Below are 17,213 nucleotides of genomic sequence, written 5' to 3'. Positions count from 1 at the left end.
TTTGATTCATCTTCCATACCTCACACAAAGTTTGCTTGAATTTTAAAAGCTTCAGGTGGACTTTCTTGGACATGGGCCAGTTGCTAGGTGTCACTCAAAGTGCATGAACCTGCATATCAATTGGTGAACTATAGACTTAAATAGCCAAGTCTAAAAATCCATGCCTAATGCAAGGGTGAGGAACCTGCAGCTCCCTGATATTGACTCCAGCTCCCATTAGCCCCCACTACCATGAGAGTATCTTCACTGAGGGTTTTGAGGCAAGTCTTGATGTGTTGTTTTAGCTTCCATTAATTTGATTCACTTAAATTTTTCCTCATGCAGGGTTTTACTGAAGGTAGAACATCCCTTTAAGTACCCCCCCCCATGATTATGGGGCTTATAGGTCAAAAAATTTGGGGGACACCAGGTCAGCTTTCTGTCATAACATGTGATATAGGTATATCCATGAAAGGTGTGGTGTAGTGCTTAGGAGTACAGGACTGGTGCTCAAGCAATCTGGGTTCTAGTCCCCGCTTGGCCATGGAGCCAACTGGGTGACTTTGGGCTAGCCACAGATTCTCAGCCTAACCTAGCTTATAGGAATGTTCTAGGGATAAGCTTGACAGCAGCAGCAGAATGATGCTTTGAGTTCATTGTAAGAAAAAAAGCAGGATATAAATCTAATACATACATACAATTTCAAGCATGCATAAAAGCAGCATTTATTTAAGCAGCTGAGGGTTGCTGGCTTCTCTTCCCACCGTCCAAAGTAAGTTGCATTATACTTGAGCTAGTAAACAGTTTCTCTTTATTTCTAGAGCCACTGATCAGTAATTGTGTCTAAAGGCATTGAGCGCTTTTGCCTTGAGCACTGTTACCACATACTGTGTTTATGCTTAGCCAAGAACGACAGAACACCTTTTGAGAAAATAGATTTTTATTTGGTATTTTAAAAGAGCTCAAACACCCAAACATTGAAAGCCCCTTTCAGATCACAACTGGTGTTTTCCACTAGCATCCTTTTGTTTAGCCTGATCTGCTCCAACAATGGAAAAAGCCAACCACATCAGGTGTTTTGTGCTGCTCTGATCAGATTCAGAGACAACTGCCAACTGCAGTACGCAATGGACTGAGACAGGAGAGATCATGCTATTGGAATGGCACAAGAGAGCTAGACCTTGGTAGGACATGAACTACCGTATACTTTGCATATAGGCCAAATTCACTGTCACACCAGAAGGTAACTTTCTGTACTGTTTTGGGCCTTGCTAATGTGAATGCTAACAGAAAAATTAAGACAGAATCACATGGGGTAGGGGGCCACATGAAGGATGCTAAACTTGGGGTTCTTCAAAATCCTTCTATTTTCTCCCCTCCCCTCCAGAACAGACTGCAATTTAAAGCCCATGTTAAAAACAGCACATTAGCTCAATTCTCTCTTTATGCAACACTCACATACAGATATAGCACCTCTACCCTCAGGTAATTTAGTTCCTGATCAGGATTTTTAGTGAATTCTTCCACTTGTATCAAGTTCTGTTTCCACTTTAGAAGATGCTTACTCCAACATGCCTCAACTTCCATTACAAAGAAGCCCTGCACCCCCATGGAGGTGGTCTGTATTGCTTTCCCCCTGAAACTTTTAGTACTGGGGGGGGGGCTCAATGCATGCTGAAACACTGTTCTACATGAAGGAAGAATTGGCGAGGGTTATGCTGTCCCTTCACCAACATGGTATGACTATACAGTGCTAATGCTTTGTCCCTTGTTGCTGAAGCTCAGAGCTGACCTCTGCCCACGGGCTTGTGGTAGCATGCCTGAGTTGGTACCTGATACTAAACCAGCCTTCCCAACATGGTACTCTCCAGAGGTGTTGCCTACAGCCCCCATCATCATGACCAATTCTTAGGGATGACAGGAAATGCATACCAAGGTATGTGAAGATGCCACGCTAGGGAAGGCTGTGCTAGAGATTGCCTGTGTGCTCCCCTTCGCAGCTCTAATTTGAAGTGCCTGAGGAAAGCCATTGGTAAAGCAGAAGGAGGGCTAGTAACTGGGGAGTCGTCATTGTGCTTGGCTCCAATTCTGCCCACATCGGTCTTGTTTCAGAGGAGAGGGGTTAGAGGGGTCAAAGGGAAGGCTAGTGACTGAGAAACAAGAACTGCAGTATCTTCATGTGGTCAAGTAAGAAGAATCCAACAAAATTCAATACATTGTATTTATTTAAGGTGACAGATTCTAAAGAATCTAGCAAGTCTTATGTCAGGCCTACTGCATGACAGGTCTGATTGCTGCCGAACACATTCAAACACAAGTCTAGAAGTGCCATTCAAAGTGTCAACCTCTTCAAATATTTAGGCTACCCTCACACATACAAGAAAACAGCATGATCACAGCATATGTCTGACGCAGCCTCCATTTGTAAGAAATGCACCCCACACACACCCATCCCCATGCCACAAAAATGCATTAAAAACCCCTCCAGCAAGCCCTTGGTTATAGGGGAAGGTTTTGTTTTTGCCTTTAAACAGTTTAACTTTGTAAAGAGGCAGTTCTTCTAATGCTTAAGTTTCCCATCAGCCAAAAAAGTGCTGCTAGCCAGTCAGCCGTGCTACTTTAGTGCAAACCCTTTTAAATGTGAACTATTGAAATGCTCCCCAAGGAGAGTCTAGAAGCATCCTCTTCAAGTGGAAGACGGGAAAACTCAATGAAGCTCCTTGCTTTTGGCACCGAGGCCACATTCATCTTGGAGCAGGGAGGAATTCACCAGTACGTAGAGGAGGAAATGTCTTCAAGAGTCATTGAATGTATTTCAGGAGAACTCCCTATTTACATAGCATTGGACCTCTCAGAAGCAAGCATTCAGCCCTTCTCAGCCAGGATGAGTTGTGAAAGTCAAGATGGGAAGACTTGAAGCAGGCAGCAGACCGAAAATGGTTTGGTCTAGCCAACCCAGCTCGCATTCCCCAGGAAGAGGCAGAATTTTACCTAGACACATTCCAAGTATGACATTTTATTTCATTTTTTTTCAGCCTGCCCCATTATGGTACAGCATTATTGCAAAGGAACAGATCAGTAAGTAGGTTGACCTTCAAGGATACACCATGAAACATCTTTCATACAGCCCTTTCAGAGCAGGCCTGCCAAAAAAGCTAAAGTATTCACTGCTTCAGCTTCCTAAGAAAAGCATAATCAACCTGAACTGACATATTGCACGAGGAATTGCTATGCAATCCAAAATATCCAGAAAAGGATTATTGTGCTGCATAAGTAGTTACTTCAAAAGTCTGCTTATTTTGTACAAGATATCAAGCGCCTCTTTAACACAGAGTTCAGCTTTCAAGACCTCCCTCCCGTCTCTCTTCTACCTCAGAAAAGCACCAAACTTGAGAGAATTTCCCCACATCAGTCCTTTGCCAACAAGAAGCCTCTTGCTGGGCTACACAGAAGATCGTTTTACTCTGATGTGGAGTCAAGCAGGCAGACACAGGCACTCGATAAAGAAAAGAATAGCAGCTCATAGGGCTGGCAAGCACATCATTTTCCATATTTTCCAGGCCTCTTGGCCCAGGACCTAATTCTTAGCTCACAACTGCTACCAGGAACAGATCGGTCTGCCTACATCTGTTTGTGCTTCCACCAATTCATCCCAGTTGGCAGCCAGCTAGGCTGACTTTTAGTATCTCAGAACTCCCACTTGAAACGTCTTTGATTTTCCTTCAGAAAGGGCATACTGCGACAAGCAAAGACTCCTTTAAAGCCTCTCCTTCATGAAGTCACCTCCTAGGTTTGGCACTGCACATTTTAAAGAGCAATACTTTGGGGGCAGGATCCCATTCTTCTTCTAGCCTTCATGATGGTGAATGGGGACAACCACCCATCTATGCCAAAACCATCTTTATGGCTATGAACCCAGTCCTATTCCCCCACCCCCACCATTTGGCTGCTAATCAATACTGCTGGTCCATCAGAAAGCAAGTCACAGCACAGCTACTGTTCTTGCAAGCTCCTGCCCATCCTGATCCCGTGACGGAAATGACTGGATGACCCAACTTGCAGACATCCCAAACTACCACCGATAGGGAGTTCTGCCCTTACAAAATAATAAGGTTACAGTACTTTTTTTTTTTTTGGTTGCAGGCACTTGAATAGGATTTCTTTGGTCCCTTAAAAAGGAATCGGACACTTTGGCATATCTTCAGAAACAGTCTGCACAGCCCTTAATGCTTCTTGTACTAAAAAAAGAAAAAAATCAGCTTGCATCTCAGGTAGTGCAGCTCTACCTTGAACCTAATCCTATCCACCCACCCCATACATAACTCAAGCATTTTCTACTGTAAACATTTCTGGTAACTACTCATAACACTGCACAATTTCCCACAATATACAGCAGACTTAGTTCCAATGTAGGAGCAACACACTCAAGAACATTTCTTATTCTGAGCGCACAACCTCTGCTCCCCAGAGGACAAGGACTGGAGCCATTCCAGCGCTCAGTTGCAGGGGAGCCAAGTTGGGTAGGAGTGACTGCACGGCAGAAGAGGTTGCATGTGGGTGACATAATAGTTGACATTGATTTCGCTGACGTATGGTGCCGGCTGGTAGTAACAGGTCACATTTGTGACAGTCGGGATGATGTTCTGTTCGGCCAAGACCCTCACAGCCAACATGGCTATAAGGTTCAGCGTCTGCCGCCTTTCATGTCCCATCAAGCACACTGTACTCTCATTTACCACTCTGTGAAGGGTCATCAGGCAATCGTACCTTTTACTTTCCATCCCAACAAAGTGGCTCTGAAGGTAAGACTCCAGCTTCCGCTGCTGCTCCCCAATGTCAGGAAAGTCTATAAAAAACCTGGAGCACATGTATCTCTGTAGCGCCTTCATGTCCACATCTGATCTGGGCTTAAATCCCCTTACAAGGAGGTTGCAGTACTTCAGAAGCCCACCACCTCTGATCTCCTCTGGATTCCTGGTGGCGATGATCCGGTTCCTCAGGTGGTCCATCGCTTCCTCAAAGTCCCCATACATACTCTCTCCGGTGACAGTAGGGTGGAAGTTTGCAGACATTGGGTTCTCTGAACACTCTCCAAAGAGCAACAGTGAGTCCAATATTATCTGAAAAGAATCTACACTGAACTCAAACTGCCGCCGAAGAGAGTCTACAAATTTGAGTTCCACATTCTTCCCACTGTTGTTGGACAGTGATATAAGACTCCAACGGTCTGTTTCATTGCACACTTTCACCAGTTTCTGCACATAGGCCTCTTTCAGAGTCATGGGAGTGATCTTGTCTTTGTTTACCCCTTCTGGGAGGAAGTCCAGGAGACAATCCATCACTACATCTTTCACCAGCTGGAAGACATCCTCACTTTTCAGGTCTACACCAAAAATGAGATCCAGATCCTTGTACCCCAGGCCACTGTCCTGATGTAGCACATGGCTTGCAGCAGAGCCATTCAGTCTCACGTTGTGGACAGGGATACCTTGTTTTTCTAGACGGCTACGGACTACCTGCAACACAGGAGAGGCAAACTGTTGTAAGTACTGAGAGCTGGAGAAACAGGAGGCAACTCCCAATTGCTATCCGCAAACATCTGGTTGGTGTGTTTAAATTGGTGACCTGCATTAGTTCCTTTATAGGCAATTTAGAAGGGCAAGCAAAGGAATAATCAAGCAATCAAGTTTGCATAAGCACAAGTAGATATAATGTACGTAGTTCTAAGAAGTCCAATTGCAGCTTCCGGGAGCACATATCTACTGTGATATACTGCAGGGGAGAACACTTCAGCAGAATTGGCTGTTACCTCTTCAAGGCTGCTCTCTGGTGCACAGAGGAACCTGCACTCTTTTCCCTGTGGGACAGATGTCAACTGTGGCTGAGCAATTTTCCTGGGAAATGGCAAAGGAAATGGGAACCACCTACTGTAACATGCTGCTCAATTCAAGGACTGAAAAACTCTGGTCACTGATCTTCCAACATTACATCTAGGTAAAGGTTTCCCCTTGACATTAAGTCCAGTCATGCCTGACTCTAGGGGGCGGTGCTCATCTCCATTTCCTGGCTGAGGGAGCCAGCATTTGTCCGCAGACAGTCTCCGTGGTCGTGTGGCCGGCAGGACTAAACGCCGAAGTGCACGGAACGCTGTTACCTGCCCACCGAAGTGGTACCTTTTTATCTACTTGCATTTGCATGCGTTCAAGCTGCAAGGTTGGCAGGAGCTGAGACAGAGTATGGGAGCTCACCCCGTTGTATAGATTCGAACTGGCAACCTTTCGATCAACCAGCCCAGCAGCACAGCGGTTTAAACCACTGCGCCACCTGCAGTCCCCACATTACATCTAATTTGACCTTAAACAGGTTCAGAGTCTGGCTTTTACATTAGCATGCTTGCTAACAGGTCTTCAAATCTTCCGTGATGGGAGCTGGAGAACTTTTGCTGTTCCCACCCTAAGGCACTGGCTGTCTCGGCAAGCTAGATGCAAGTGACTGTATCTCCTCCCGCAGCCTTTATTCTTGAGTCAGGAGTTTTAGAACCTTCCTTGAAGAAGTGCCACATGGAAAAATTAAAAATAAAGGGAGGTGACTGAAACAACCTATATACCATGAACACATCTGTGAGTGTATAATGTGGTTAAGAATACCAGCAGTAAATTGCCTGTTTCTGAAGCTGCTCCATCAATGCTCAAGGAGAAGAGATCCTGCAGCAGACCAGACACGAGACACCCCTTTGGCAGGGATGTGTACTAGTAGGCTGGGCAGTTTTAGGCACCTGACATTCCAACATCAAATCAAGCTAAGGGACAGCTGTCAGTGTTACAAGTTTTAAATTCTATTTTGCAAATTAATACTGAACCATATTATGTAAGTTAGAGAGAAAAGAGAAACAAGATGATGCCTTTCAGACAGCTAGTGCTTCTCTGAGTCAGCTGCATCAATAGAAATACAAAGAAAGTCCTACACCGAAATTTGAGTATAGTGAGGTGCTTAGAACATTGACATGAACTGAACCAGCTAAGGTGTAGCTTTAAGTGTCTTCCTCCTGGTGCTGCAGCCTGACTTTATCCAGAAAATATGAATTCTCTGGAACACATTCATATAATGAAGAGCTGAACTTTTAGAGAACTACATCACCAACTAATGTCTCAGAAGCTGAACACTGGAATTTATCCTCTAAGCAGAGATCAACTAAATCTCAAAAACTCCATGGCAAGGGAAAAGACTTCCTTTGCTAACAAAGTTTATGCATATTAGTTAAGAAGTTACCCAGTTTTCTACTAAGGGAAGTTTTAACACAGTTCAGGCACTGGACGAAGACAGAGTTAATAGCCTTATCTTTATTTCTGACAAATATGGTATGCCTTTGACAACTGTACAAACACATTCATCAGGTACAGTATGGATATAGCCACGGTTAAGTTTTGCCTTTTTAAAGTTTGGTTTGTTTGGCCTGCCACACAGCAAGCCTGTTGCAAGTTGGTACTTTACTGGCAAAACCAATTACAGCAGAGCACTAATCAGAATACAGAGCCACTGTGTGCCACCTACCCACCCAGCAGGCCAGGCACAGCAGCTCAACTGCCCAGACAGCTAATGTTCCTTACCTCTTTTGGTTTGCAGGCAACACACACACCAAGCATTACAGAAATGACTTCCTTTTTAGGTTACTCGCTGGAGATTGGCAACCTCTGCATTTTGGGCTGACTAATGTTTGTCTGGTCAGAGTCATTTGCCTTTGTTTACAGAAAATTACTGAGAGCCATTGAGTGTGCTACTATGCTTTTAAAACTATAGGAAGAACCGCACTGACTGCCTTTTAATGCTACACCAGTATTACTGAAGCCTACAAAAGGGATGTTTCTTAGAAGAGGAAGAAGTGTGGGCTGGTATTTGATCCAACTGTTTCATCAGATGGGCTTCTTTTATGGACTGAGCAAGGACCTTTTACAGCCCTCCATGCTCTGGAATCAGCCAGTTCTTGTACCCACCAATACATGGAAGCTCCTCTGACTAGGTCTGAACACAGTCCTTGGTCCTTGACACCCCCATTTCTACCATTTTTGCCAAGTTGATTAATGTTAATAGACTGAATAAAACCAGTTCAATCACATCGGGCAGAGTTGTACCTTCTACTAGACTATCCAAGTATCATGAGAAATGGCATTGTTTAGCAATACAATAGTGTTTTCCAAGCACTATCTAATCTAGGCTACATCCTTTGAATTGCATAGATAGATGCCAGGTGAGTGCTAAAGTTGACCAACTAGCTTATCGATTTACCAGAGAGTGTTCAGGTCACAGAACTACCTTCAACTACCTGAAGCAAGCTACTCTGCATTGACTGTTTGCTCAAAGGATAACCTAAATTCAGGTTTGCAGTTTCTTTCCTGCTAGCTGACTACAATACACTAAGTATAATCAGATACCATCACTGTTAGAATCCATCTTTGTGTGTTCCAACAGTTGGCTCTATGCCATATTTCACCACTCCATTCCCATTTGTGTATTTCTGCAAGCTCTGACTGACTCAGGCTAGCTAAGCTAACAAGCATTATCTTTCATACTCAAAGGCAACATTTGTCCATCACCCATAGCCCATGATCAGTTCAATTTACCATCCAACTGCTCCTCGTTCTACCCGCCTATTTTAGCATGCCTAGCAACTACAAGAAGAACACTTGATTCATTAGTGTCCCTTTGCAGTCTTTGTGTAGAAGGGAAGATGCCTTCAAAAGAAGCAACCTATTTTTCTTTCAGGAGATTTTTTTTTTTGAGGGAGAAGTAGATTTCCTTTTACCTACATATTGTAGCAGTCCAAAGAACTGGAGAGGGAGAGAGCACAGATTTCTCTTGTTAGTATGAGACAACTACAACACCCCAACTATCTCATGTGCCATTGCAATCATTGCCACTCGCTGCCAGTGTTGCAACATTACTTCTTAGCCATTCTCACAGGGCATATAATTAGGGGCCACATCACAGTTTCAAACACTACTTTTTAAGGGGGAGATGGATTGTTGGAATCAGTGGGGCAAGAACAGCTCTCTTCATCCCCATAGAGCAGCCTTTCCCACATGTATTACAACACATTTGGAAGGCATCATGTGGGAAATGCTGCTGTATAGGGATGAAGAATTCCCAGAACCCCCCACAACCAGCACAGAGTGTTTCTGGGAATTACAGTCCAATACTAGCCCTAGAGGGTCAAGCTTGGGGAAGGCTGCATTACATCATGCCATGATTCCACATACTGTTTATCAGAATCCCTTCATCAGCACCACTGCTACCTCCAACTGCCTTCCCCTATCCAATAAGACTTGACTCATCCCTAGCCAAGCCCCTTTCCTACCTGTTCCTGCTTGCCCTTGAAAGCCCTTTGTGCCAGCTCAGCATTTTGCCATCCCTTACCAGCCAAGTCTTCCCCATTAGCTGCTAGAAACTCCACACCACCACACCCACTGCAGTTGCTACACTGCTCCAATGCACCACTCCCCGTTGACACCCATGCTCCCAGTCTGAGAGGAAAGGCCAATGGAAGGCAGTCATCCAACCACAGCCATTGGTAGCAAGCTGCATCCTATCAAAAGCATTGCCTTCGAAGCCTGTGCAGAAGGACAGCTGCGGGGGCAACACTGAGGGATCCGACACTTTTGAGAAGACACATGTTCAATAACTCTGTGCTGATGACTGACACACAGAGCTGTCAGATTCTGACAATTCACGAGGAGCTGAAATTCATTAACCACCAAGATTTAACCTTAAATTCCTTTGGCTGTATGTGCTTGGACATTAACAGAAGGCTGGTTTGTTTCAGCACTCCTGCCCTTACTGGAAGCCTGCTCTGCAGAACATTTATGACTTAGCTAGAGCTCAGCAGAAGTTCAAGTTCAACTATAATGCCAGTAATGAATTAAACACATACAAACACGAATTTGTCTACGCTAAGTAAACTGCTTGACTACAGATTTTAATTGCATTCATATATCAAGTGCAGGTAGTTTTATGGTTTGAGCATATATGGTTCAAACTATACAATTAGAAAAAATGCCCAGCATGAAATTCACCATTGTGCACAGCGCCATTAGCACCAAATTCTGTACTATGTTTAAAACAGGAAATTCACCCACAATTCATCAATCATACCTGGTTCAATTCCTGACAATTGCTATGGCGGAACATAGCCAGTGGTTACAATGATTAACAAAATTAGAACCCAATGTGCCTTATTTTACATGAGTGAGTCACTGCTGAGGAATGAAGCCACCTCCCATGCAAAATGAATATGCAAGCAGCTTATTGGCACAACATTACTGCCTACTAAGCACCCTTCGCTACTTTATGGACAAACAAATCCCTGGTAATTTGTGGCTATGATGACACACAGCAGAGTATGCTATTTCAGGGCAAATGGATTGTACTCGAAGCAGCCTCCAGTATTGTCCCATGTCTCACGGGAGGCGGGGGTCAACAAGCAATAGGGACAATGCACATCAAAGCTACTGTAGCTTTGAGACTTCAGTCCACCAATTTCCTACACAGATACCCTCACTGGATTTTGTGTGTTTTGCTACATGCACAACTTGGCACCAACACATGTTCGCTACCCAACCCCATGAGGTAGTTTTCCAGGTGAAGAAACATCATGGGCAGCAGTTGCACTGGCTATAAGATAGGACTAGACTCGGGGAGATCAGGTTCAGATCTTTAGACACAAAGTTTGCTAGTGATGCTGGGTTTATTCCCTTCTTTCAGCCTACCTCACAGGGTTGTTAGGAGGATCAAATGGAAGAGGGTGAGAAGACTGGGAAAAATAAAATAGAAATACAAGTGAGCAGCTGCAGAAGCACAAAGCCTTAGCTTCTAGTTAATGCAGTACATACAAATCAGATTCAGTCTGGGTACATGCAAATCAGTTCTGCAGTTTCTCCCATATTTGAATCTTGTACACACAGTGGGCTTCTCTTCTGATACTTAACCCATACAGAAATTGTCCAATACAGATTCCTCAGCCCTACCACACCCCCCGATCTGAAAGACAAGGTGGTACACCTGAACAAGTGGCAGGATGTGCATTTCTACAGACGTGCTGAGGCTGCCTGCATGCCACTTAGATGCCAAGTAAAAACGAAATCTTCACTCAGTGATCTAATGTGTTGAGATCCACTTCCAAGCAACAGACTAGACTTGTTTTGGCAGCAAGCCCCACACTTAGAAATGGCCAAGCCTCAGAATCCAGTACAAGGGCTCTATAGAGCTGTGGTCCTACATTTACCTGCCTCAGGTTGTTCCCATTTCTTCAACCACTCAGCCTATTACACTGCCCTTAAATGTCTGTGCTCAAGTCACTTTGTTCCAACAAGAACATTAAAAATCTACCCTGGTACTCATCAGCTTGTACATTTTACCTTCCAAGAAGTCCAAACTTGTGGGTGCATTTATGCACAACATGTTGCTTTATAACTGTTTGGCTTCATTAACCCAACAGTCATATTAAAAAAAGAAGCAATCCAGAGTGTGCTCACAATGTCAAAACTATGACATCAACAGATGCTATAAATCTGGAACCTGTTAGCCTACTATATTATTTCTACCTTCATCATCAAGATAATGAAGGGCACAGACTGATGACACTACTACCAATGTAATAAGACTCTGCCCATTTCGTAGGAACACTGCCTTCACCACCACTTTTTCCTTATATGATATTCCACTGGTCTCCCACTCCACTTCTTCGTTCTTCTCAGCCATCTGTGGGTCAATTCTAGAATAGCTCTCACTTCTGCAGGTGAAGCCAGACATAGAGGTGCTACTAAATTCTGAGTGTCATGGGTTCAAATCCACAAGTAGCCTTGGGCAAGTTACTATTATCTCTGCTTAGCCTACCTCACAGGGCTGTTGTGATAAACCCAAGTATGTGAACCTTAGTATAGACCAATTTGTAGAGCCTTTCCTTATTAACCAGATACCTTCACTGTTTATTACTTAACCTTCTCTGCTTATTAAGTCCTATCATCCATTTATCTGCGTATTGGACAGAAGCCTTAACTAATCTGTAAGTTTAAAATCATGTATAAATGCAACTGTGCCTCTTGACAAAACTTAGTATTTTATCCCACATCACAGGTTCAACCACATATCCTAGCCATAGGGACTAGGAACACTGCATGGGTTTCATCCCTGCTCCAAAGTTACAGCTACCAAATAGGCATTCACTTTCAATTTCAGCTAGAGAACCCTGAGCTCTGATGGCAGATGGCCAAGCCCAAGAGACCAGATATCACAATGTCAGCAGATTTATTTTCTGCTAGCAAATTCCAAGCTCCATATAAGCAGACAGTGGCCTGCCAAGCGAGGGTCCAGTGAGTATGCAAACTCATCAGAGCAGAGTTCAATGTTCGACATGAACTGCTTTGGTAAGACTAGTCAATGGGGGCCCTCCAAAGTTGAGTGACCTTGGGAGCTTCCACACACAGCAGCTCATTTAAGTGAAATTTTACTTGGGCCCAGGAGGGGGGAGCTCCCCAGTGGTGCAGCACTTGCTTGGCCTTGCAGAAGATCCCAGCTTTGGTCCCCAACAGCTCCAGGGAGGCCAGGCAAGCATCCTGATGGAAAACTGGAAGAGCTACTGCCAGTCTGAACCAACAATACTCCGCCAGATGGAACCATGCTCCAAAGCAGCAGTGGGCCAGTGGGCCAGCCCCCTCCATGCCGCCCTGCCACCTGATCAGCAGGATTTTAACCTGTCCTGGCTGCTTGTGAGATACGCAATACCAGAAATCCAGCACCATCGCTACAGCTTACAGCTGGTGCCCCCCCCCCTTTTTTTGCACTGAATCACAAGCATGGAAAGGGAAAGGTGTTAGTGGACTCAACCTTTACTTTTACTATGAATTGTTGTAACCGACATGGTAATGCACTGGTCAATCTGGCCTTTGGTGTGGAGGACAGAGAGTTCAGGTACACATTGCTCTGCAGCAGGACACCCTTTTCCATTTGTTCATGGCATCCAGTCTGGTATGGAAAAGTCAGCCACCAGCCCTTGACAAGAGGCTGATGTGACACCACAAAAATGCACTATATATGGAAGCACTGGTGACAAAGTGTCAAATGCTGCAACAGGCATCCTGCTTTATGGGAGGCTGAAAGCAAGCTGCCCACAGAGAGACACCTCTGGCAGACACCAAGCAAGTACCTTGCGCATTCTCCTCTCTTTCCTCTGAGCCGGCAAGCGAGCGCTGCTGCTCAAGCACAGCTTGGCTTAAGAGGCATCTCTGCCCACTTGTGATCTTTTATTTCCATATCCTTAGAAATTTTGACCTGTGGTTTTATACCTCACTTGATGCATGGAGACATTAACCCTATCATGCCAAGCATTCCTGTCATGCAATCTGTCAAGGGATTATGTCTTCAAGAAGGAGCTACTCTGGCAATATGCATAGTTCAACGCAGGCTTGGAACACTGGCCCATCCCCAGACTCAGGGGCTCCTTCCTGCTCAACATGTTAGCAAGGTTGCTAACCACTTACTGGCAGAAGACACACCCCAGCCTTCAGAGGAAGAACTCCTCCCCTCTTCCGTGCTACTCTCAATTTTACTTTCTTATTTAGCATCTATACCACCCTTCCTTAGTGCCTCAGTGTCACGTACTCCATGCAAAGGACATGGACTACAGCAAAAAATTTTCTTGCAGCAGGATTTTACCACAGCTGTTCAAGGGACTTTAGTCTTCTACACTACTGTATGGGTAGACCCTACTTTGCCACACTTCCCTGACAAAGAATCCTAAGCGCTCTCCTCTTCCGTAACCCAATCCAGAGAACAAATGTTCCCAGATATACCGTACAGTAAGAATACAGAAGTGAGTGGGAAGCAAGGGGCTATTTCCCCAAACCATCTCTAATCAATGCTTTCAGACTCATCAGTTCACATGGCTGGGGTCAGGCCACTGAGATTCCACTGCACTGAGCCACACAGATTCTACAAGCCCTAAATACTGTTCTTTTTAAGTAAGCCTAAAGAGGGCATCTAAATACAGAATGCAATCAGGGGTGCAAGGCCCAAAAAGGAGCTTGGCCAGACAGAAATGTGCAGTCTCCTTCCACAGGAGGATCTTGAGCAGCACTGTAACTGCCCAGTTTCTGCTAAATTCCAAGGTAACCCAGGGTCTTTTCCAACCCACGGTCTTACAGGGAAGGGGGAAAAAATCGCAGGAACTAAGTTCAGTATGAAGACAAGTGAACATAAGCCACTGTTCTTGGCCCCTGCCTGTAATTTATGCAACACTGGTCTACCCTTCAGGACTATTGTGAATACAATATTCTTCTATATACGAGTTGCTGGGGGACATGAGTAGGTAGTTAGGTGCCTTCCTTCAGACAGTTGCCTGCTGTATGAACAGAATGCTGGATTAGATAAGCCTTTTGTCTGATCCAGCATAGTTCTTATACTCTTACTAAACCTGCATACACACCATGTTTTCAACTATTACTGGCCAAAGTTCTCCTCTTCATTTCCTAAACTAAAGCCAACTCAGGTTAACACAGAAGCTAACTTAGTACTCAGCTAACAATACAGAAGCCCTGCATTCAAAGTATTCCTCTGCTATAAACTTAATCTCCTAGCAGAAAAATTGAATTAACACACAGCTATTTCAGTAAGAAATTGTGGTGAGATTGCCAGGTTTGTTCAAAAAGCATTATCTTCAGTATAGAAAAACTAAGTGCTAAATGTTCACTTCTCAGGCTTGTGTGCGCATATGGTGGGGGGGGGGTGCCACCATGAAAGTTTAATTGGCTGCATACTGGTGCCTAAGCACCCATCCTGATATGAGTCACAGAGAGAAGCCCCTTCAAAATCTCAATTTGCCTACAGAACAAAACTGTACAACTGACATATATTGTACTTTTACTTTATAGCAGGCTTTCTGGCTCAGATTGAACCATGCTTGTTAATTCCAAAATTAGCTGTATTTAGCAGAAACCTAATGACAGTTGACAACTACACTGGTTATTTAAAGCTGACACCTTATGCACACTTACTTGGGAGTATGACCCACTGAACCGATGGAGGCTTACATTTGAGTAAACATGATTAGGACAGTCATATCGCTCTTTCAAAAGTCTCCCTTGGCAGGAGGAAAGTTCTGGTTATCAAATACAGTAAGCTCAGTGAATCAACCTGAATGACTTAACTTAGGTCTACTCCAGAGTAATGGATGCTCTTTTGCATTAAGTGCATTACTACTCAAACTATACGTGCTATTTAAAGTCTCTCACTTTAGTTATTTTACTCCTGCAGAGAGATAGGCTATGGTTCGCAATTAACAGATGAGCCCCTAGTATACATAGGGACGGCTGTCACCATAGTTTTGGGTAGCTAAAGGAAGAAACTTCGCCTCAGGCTTGGCTTCTCTTTTGCCATTTGGAACCAAATCTTAAGCACGCTTGCTTAAAAGTAAGTGCACGGAAGCCAAAGGCACTTACTCCCAGGTAAAACACCCCTCAGATGGCGAGGGAAGCAATGAACTGAACCCAGCGGGACTGCAGGTAATTAAGCCTCATTACAGCCCCTCAAAGAGTTTCCTCCAAGTTCGGATCTAACTTGTGTCCGTACGGCGGAACCGCCCGGGCACGTCTCCCCCGGTTGTGTCACGCACCTGCACGATCCTGCGCGGCCGCACCGACAGGGTCGGGAAGTTGCCTCGGCCGTGGATGGGCACGGCCTCTTCGAGGATGTGGTCCAGGCGCTGCACCTGCTCCCAGCTCAGAACGCTGAAGCGCTCATCCTCGCCGCTGCTGGGCGGCTGCGGCGGCTGCTGCGGCGGCTGCTGCGGCTTCCCCGCGCTCCCGCCGGCGCCCGTCCCCGAAGCCGCCGACCCCGCCGTGCGCATGCTGAGGAGCCCTCCCAAGGAGACGAAGGAAGGAAAAGGAGGAGACAGCCTGAGAAGGGGCAATAAAAGAGAATAAAAGCGGGCTGAGTCACCGAGGAAAGCAAAACTGGTACGTTTCTAAAAAAGAAAAATAACCCAAGGAAAATTCCAGAAGGAGGAGGAAGGTCGGAAAAAACCCGCAACCCCGAGAAAAACGAGTATATCTTGAGGGGACCGGAGGGGGCGGGGAAAGGGAAGGCGTAACCGCGGCGCGTGCAACTGCCAAGTCCCTTTCTTGCTTCCACCCGTCCCCTCCTCCGACTGCGCCAGCAACGCTTCAGCACTGCAGACGGCGGCGAACGCGCACTCGCATTTTATATGCCGGCGGCCGCGCGGCCCAATTGGTTCCACTGGGCAAACCAATCCTTGACGAGCCTTGGAAGCTCTGGGCGTTCTCATTGGAAACGACGAGGGAGGGGGCTCAATAAGGCGTGCCGCCCTTTATGTAATTCGAACAGGGATGGGGGAAGGCGAAGAGGGAAAGATAGATGGAACGAGGACTTGGAAGAAGCGAGGATTGCTGTCGGACGTCAAAGGGAATCCTGTCTGTGATTGGTCACCGGGGTTAAACTGGATTTAAAGAGACAGGAGACTAGCTAAAACAATCTAGTCTAGGAGGTAAAGCCGTTAAAATATTCTACTGTGCCGGAGGTGGAGGCGTATTAGAGAGAGTGGGAGAGACAGAACGAGACCCACCTACCTACTTTTTATTTATATACAAAAAGTTGCTGCTCAAAGGCAGCGATGATGAACAGGATGGCGTGTTGAGGTACACTAACCTAAACGAAAGCTGGAGGAGAGAAGTATATGGGAAGATTTAATGAAAGAGGTGTGGGTAATTTTCCTGAACTTTATGCAAGTAGATGATCTTTTAAGTCGTGGGAGGAGCATTTGGATGGAGAGACTATAGATGGAAAAATGCAGGTGAGTGGCAAGCCCGAGGCTCGCAGCTAGGAATTTTGTGGTGGTGAGGCTCTTGGATACATTGCAGGCGCGATGCTATAAGCAAAGGAGAAATAATGAAAGCCTGAATGCACATTCTCTGCTGTGTTTAAAGTTCTGTAATAACAGTTTAATTCTGCGTATGTTCAGACAGAAAAAGCCCTTTTTCCCATCTAAACAGGCATAGGATTCCTTCTGAAATAAGTTTAAATAAAATGAGTGGCACGCGTTTGTTATTCAGTCTAGTACTTTTGAAGGCTTTGGCCACAGTCTAGCACAGAGTTGTTACGTTCCATCAAGCCATTTCTGACTTAGGACAACCCTCTCCATGAAAGACCTCGAAAATGCCCTATCCGCAGAG

The 17,213-nt window shown here is 45.2% G+C and overlaps 1 protein-coding gene across 1 annotated transcript in view; it reads right to left on the bottom strand.

The window, feature by feature from the left end:
- Window positions 1–901: 901 nt before the first annotated feature.
- Window positions 902–17,213, bottom strand: part of TENT5B (terminal nucleotidyltransferase 5B) — a 62,460-nt gene continuing 46,148 nt past the window's right edge. Inside the window, exons 3-4 of the mRNA XM_044435127.1 lie at window positions 15,638–15,920; window positions 902–5,495 (exon numbers count right to left, since the gene is read on the bottom strand). Coding sequence (XP_044291062.1) covers window positions 4,476–5,495; window positions 15,638–15,871 — 1,254 coding nt within the window. The 5' untranslated portion in view covers window positions 15,872–15,920 and the 3' untranslated portion in view covers window positions 902–4,475. The remainder of the gene's footprint in view (window positions 5,496–15,637; window positions 15,921–17,213) is intronic.

This window comes from Varanus komodoensis, unplaced genomic scaffold (assembly GCF_004798865.1).
Source record: "Varanus komodoensis strain SLA01 unplaced genomic scaffold, ASM479886v1 scaffold29_1, whole genome shotgun sequence".
In the NCBI taxonomy this organism is placed as follows: Eukaryota; Metazoa; Chordata; class Lepidosauria; order Squamata; family Varanidae; genus Varanus; species Varanus komodoensis.
Note: the sequence above shows the minus strand (reverse complement) of the source record. Positions and strands in the feature narration are given on the sequence as shown.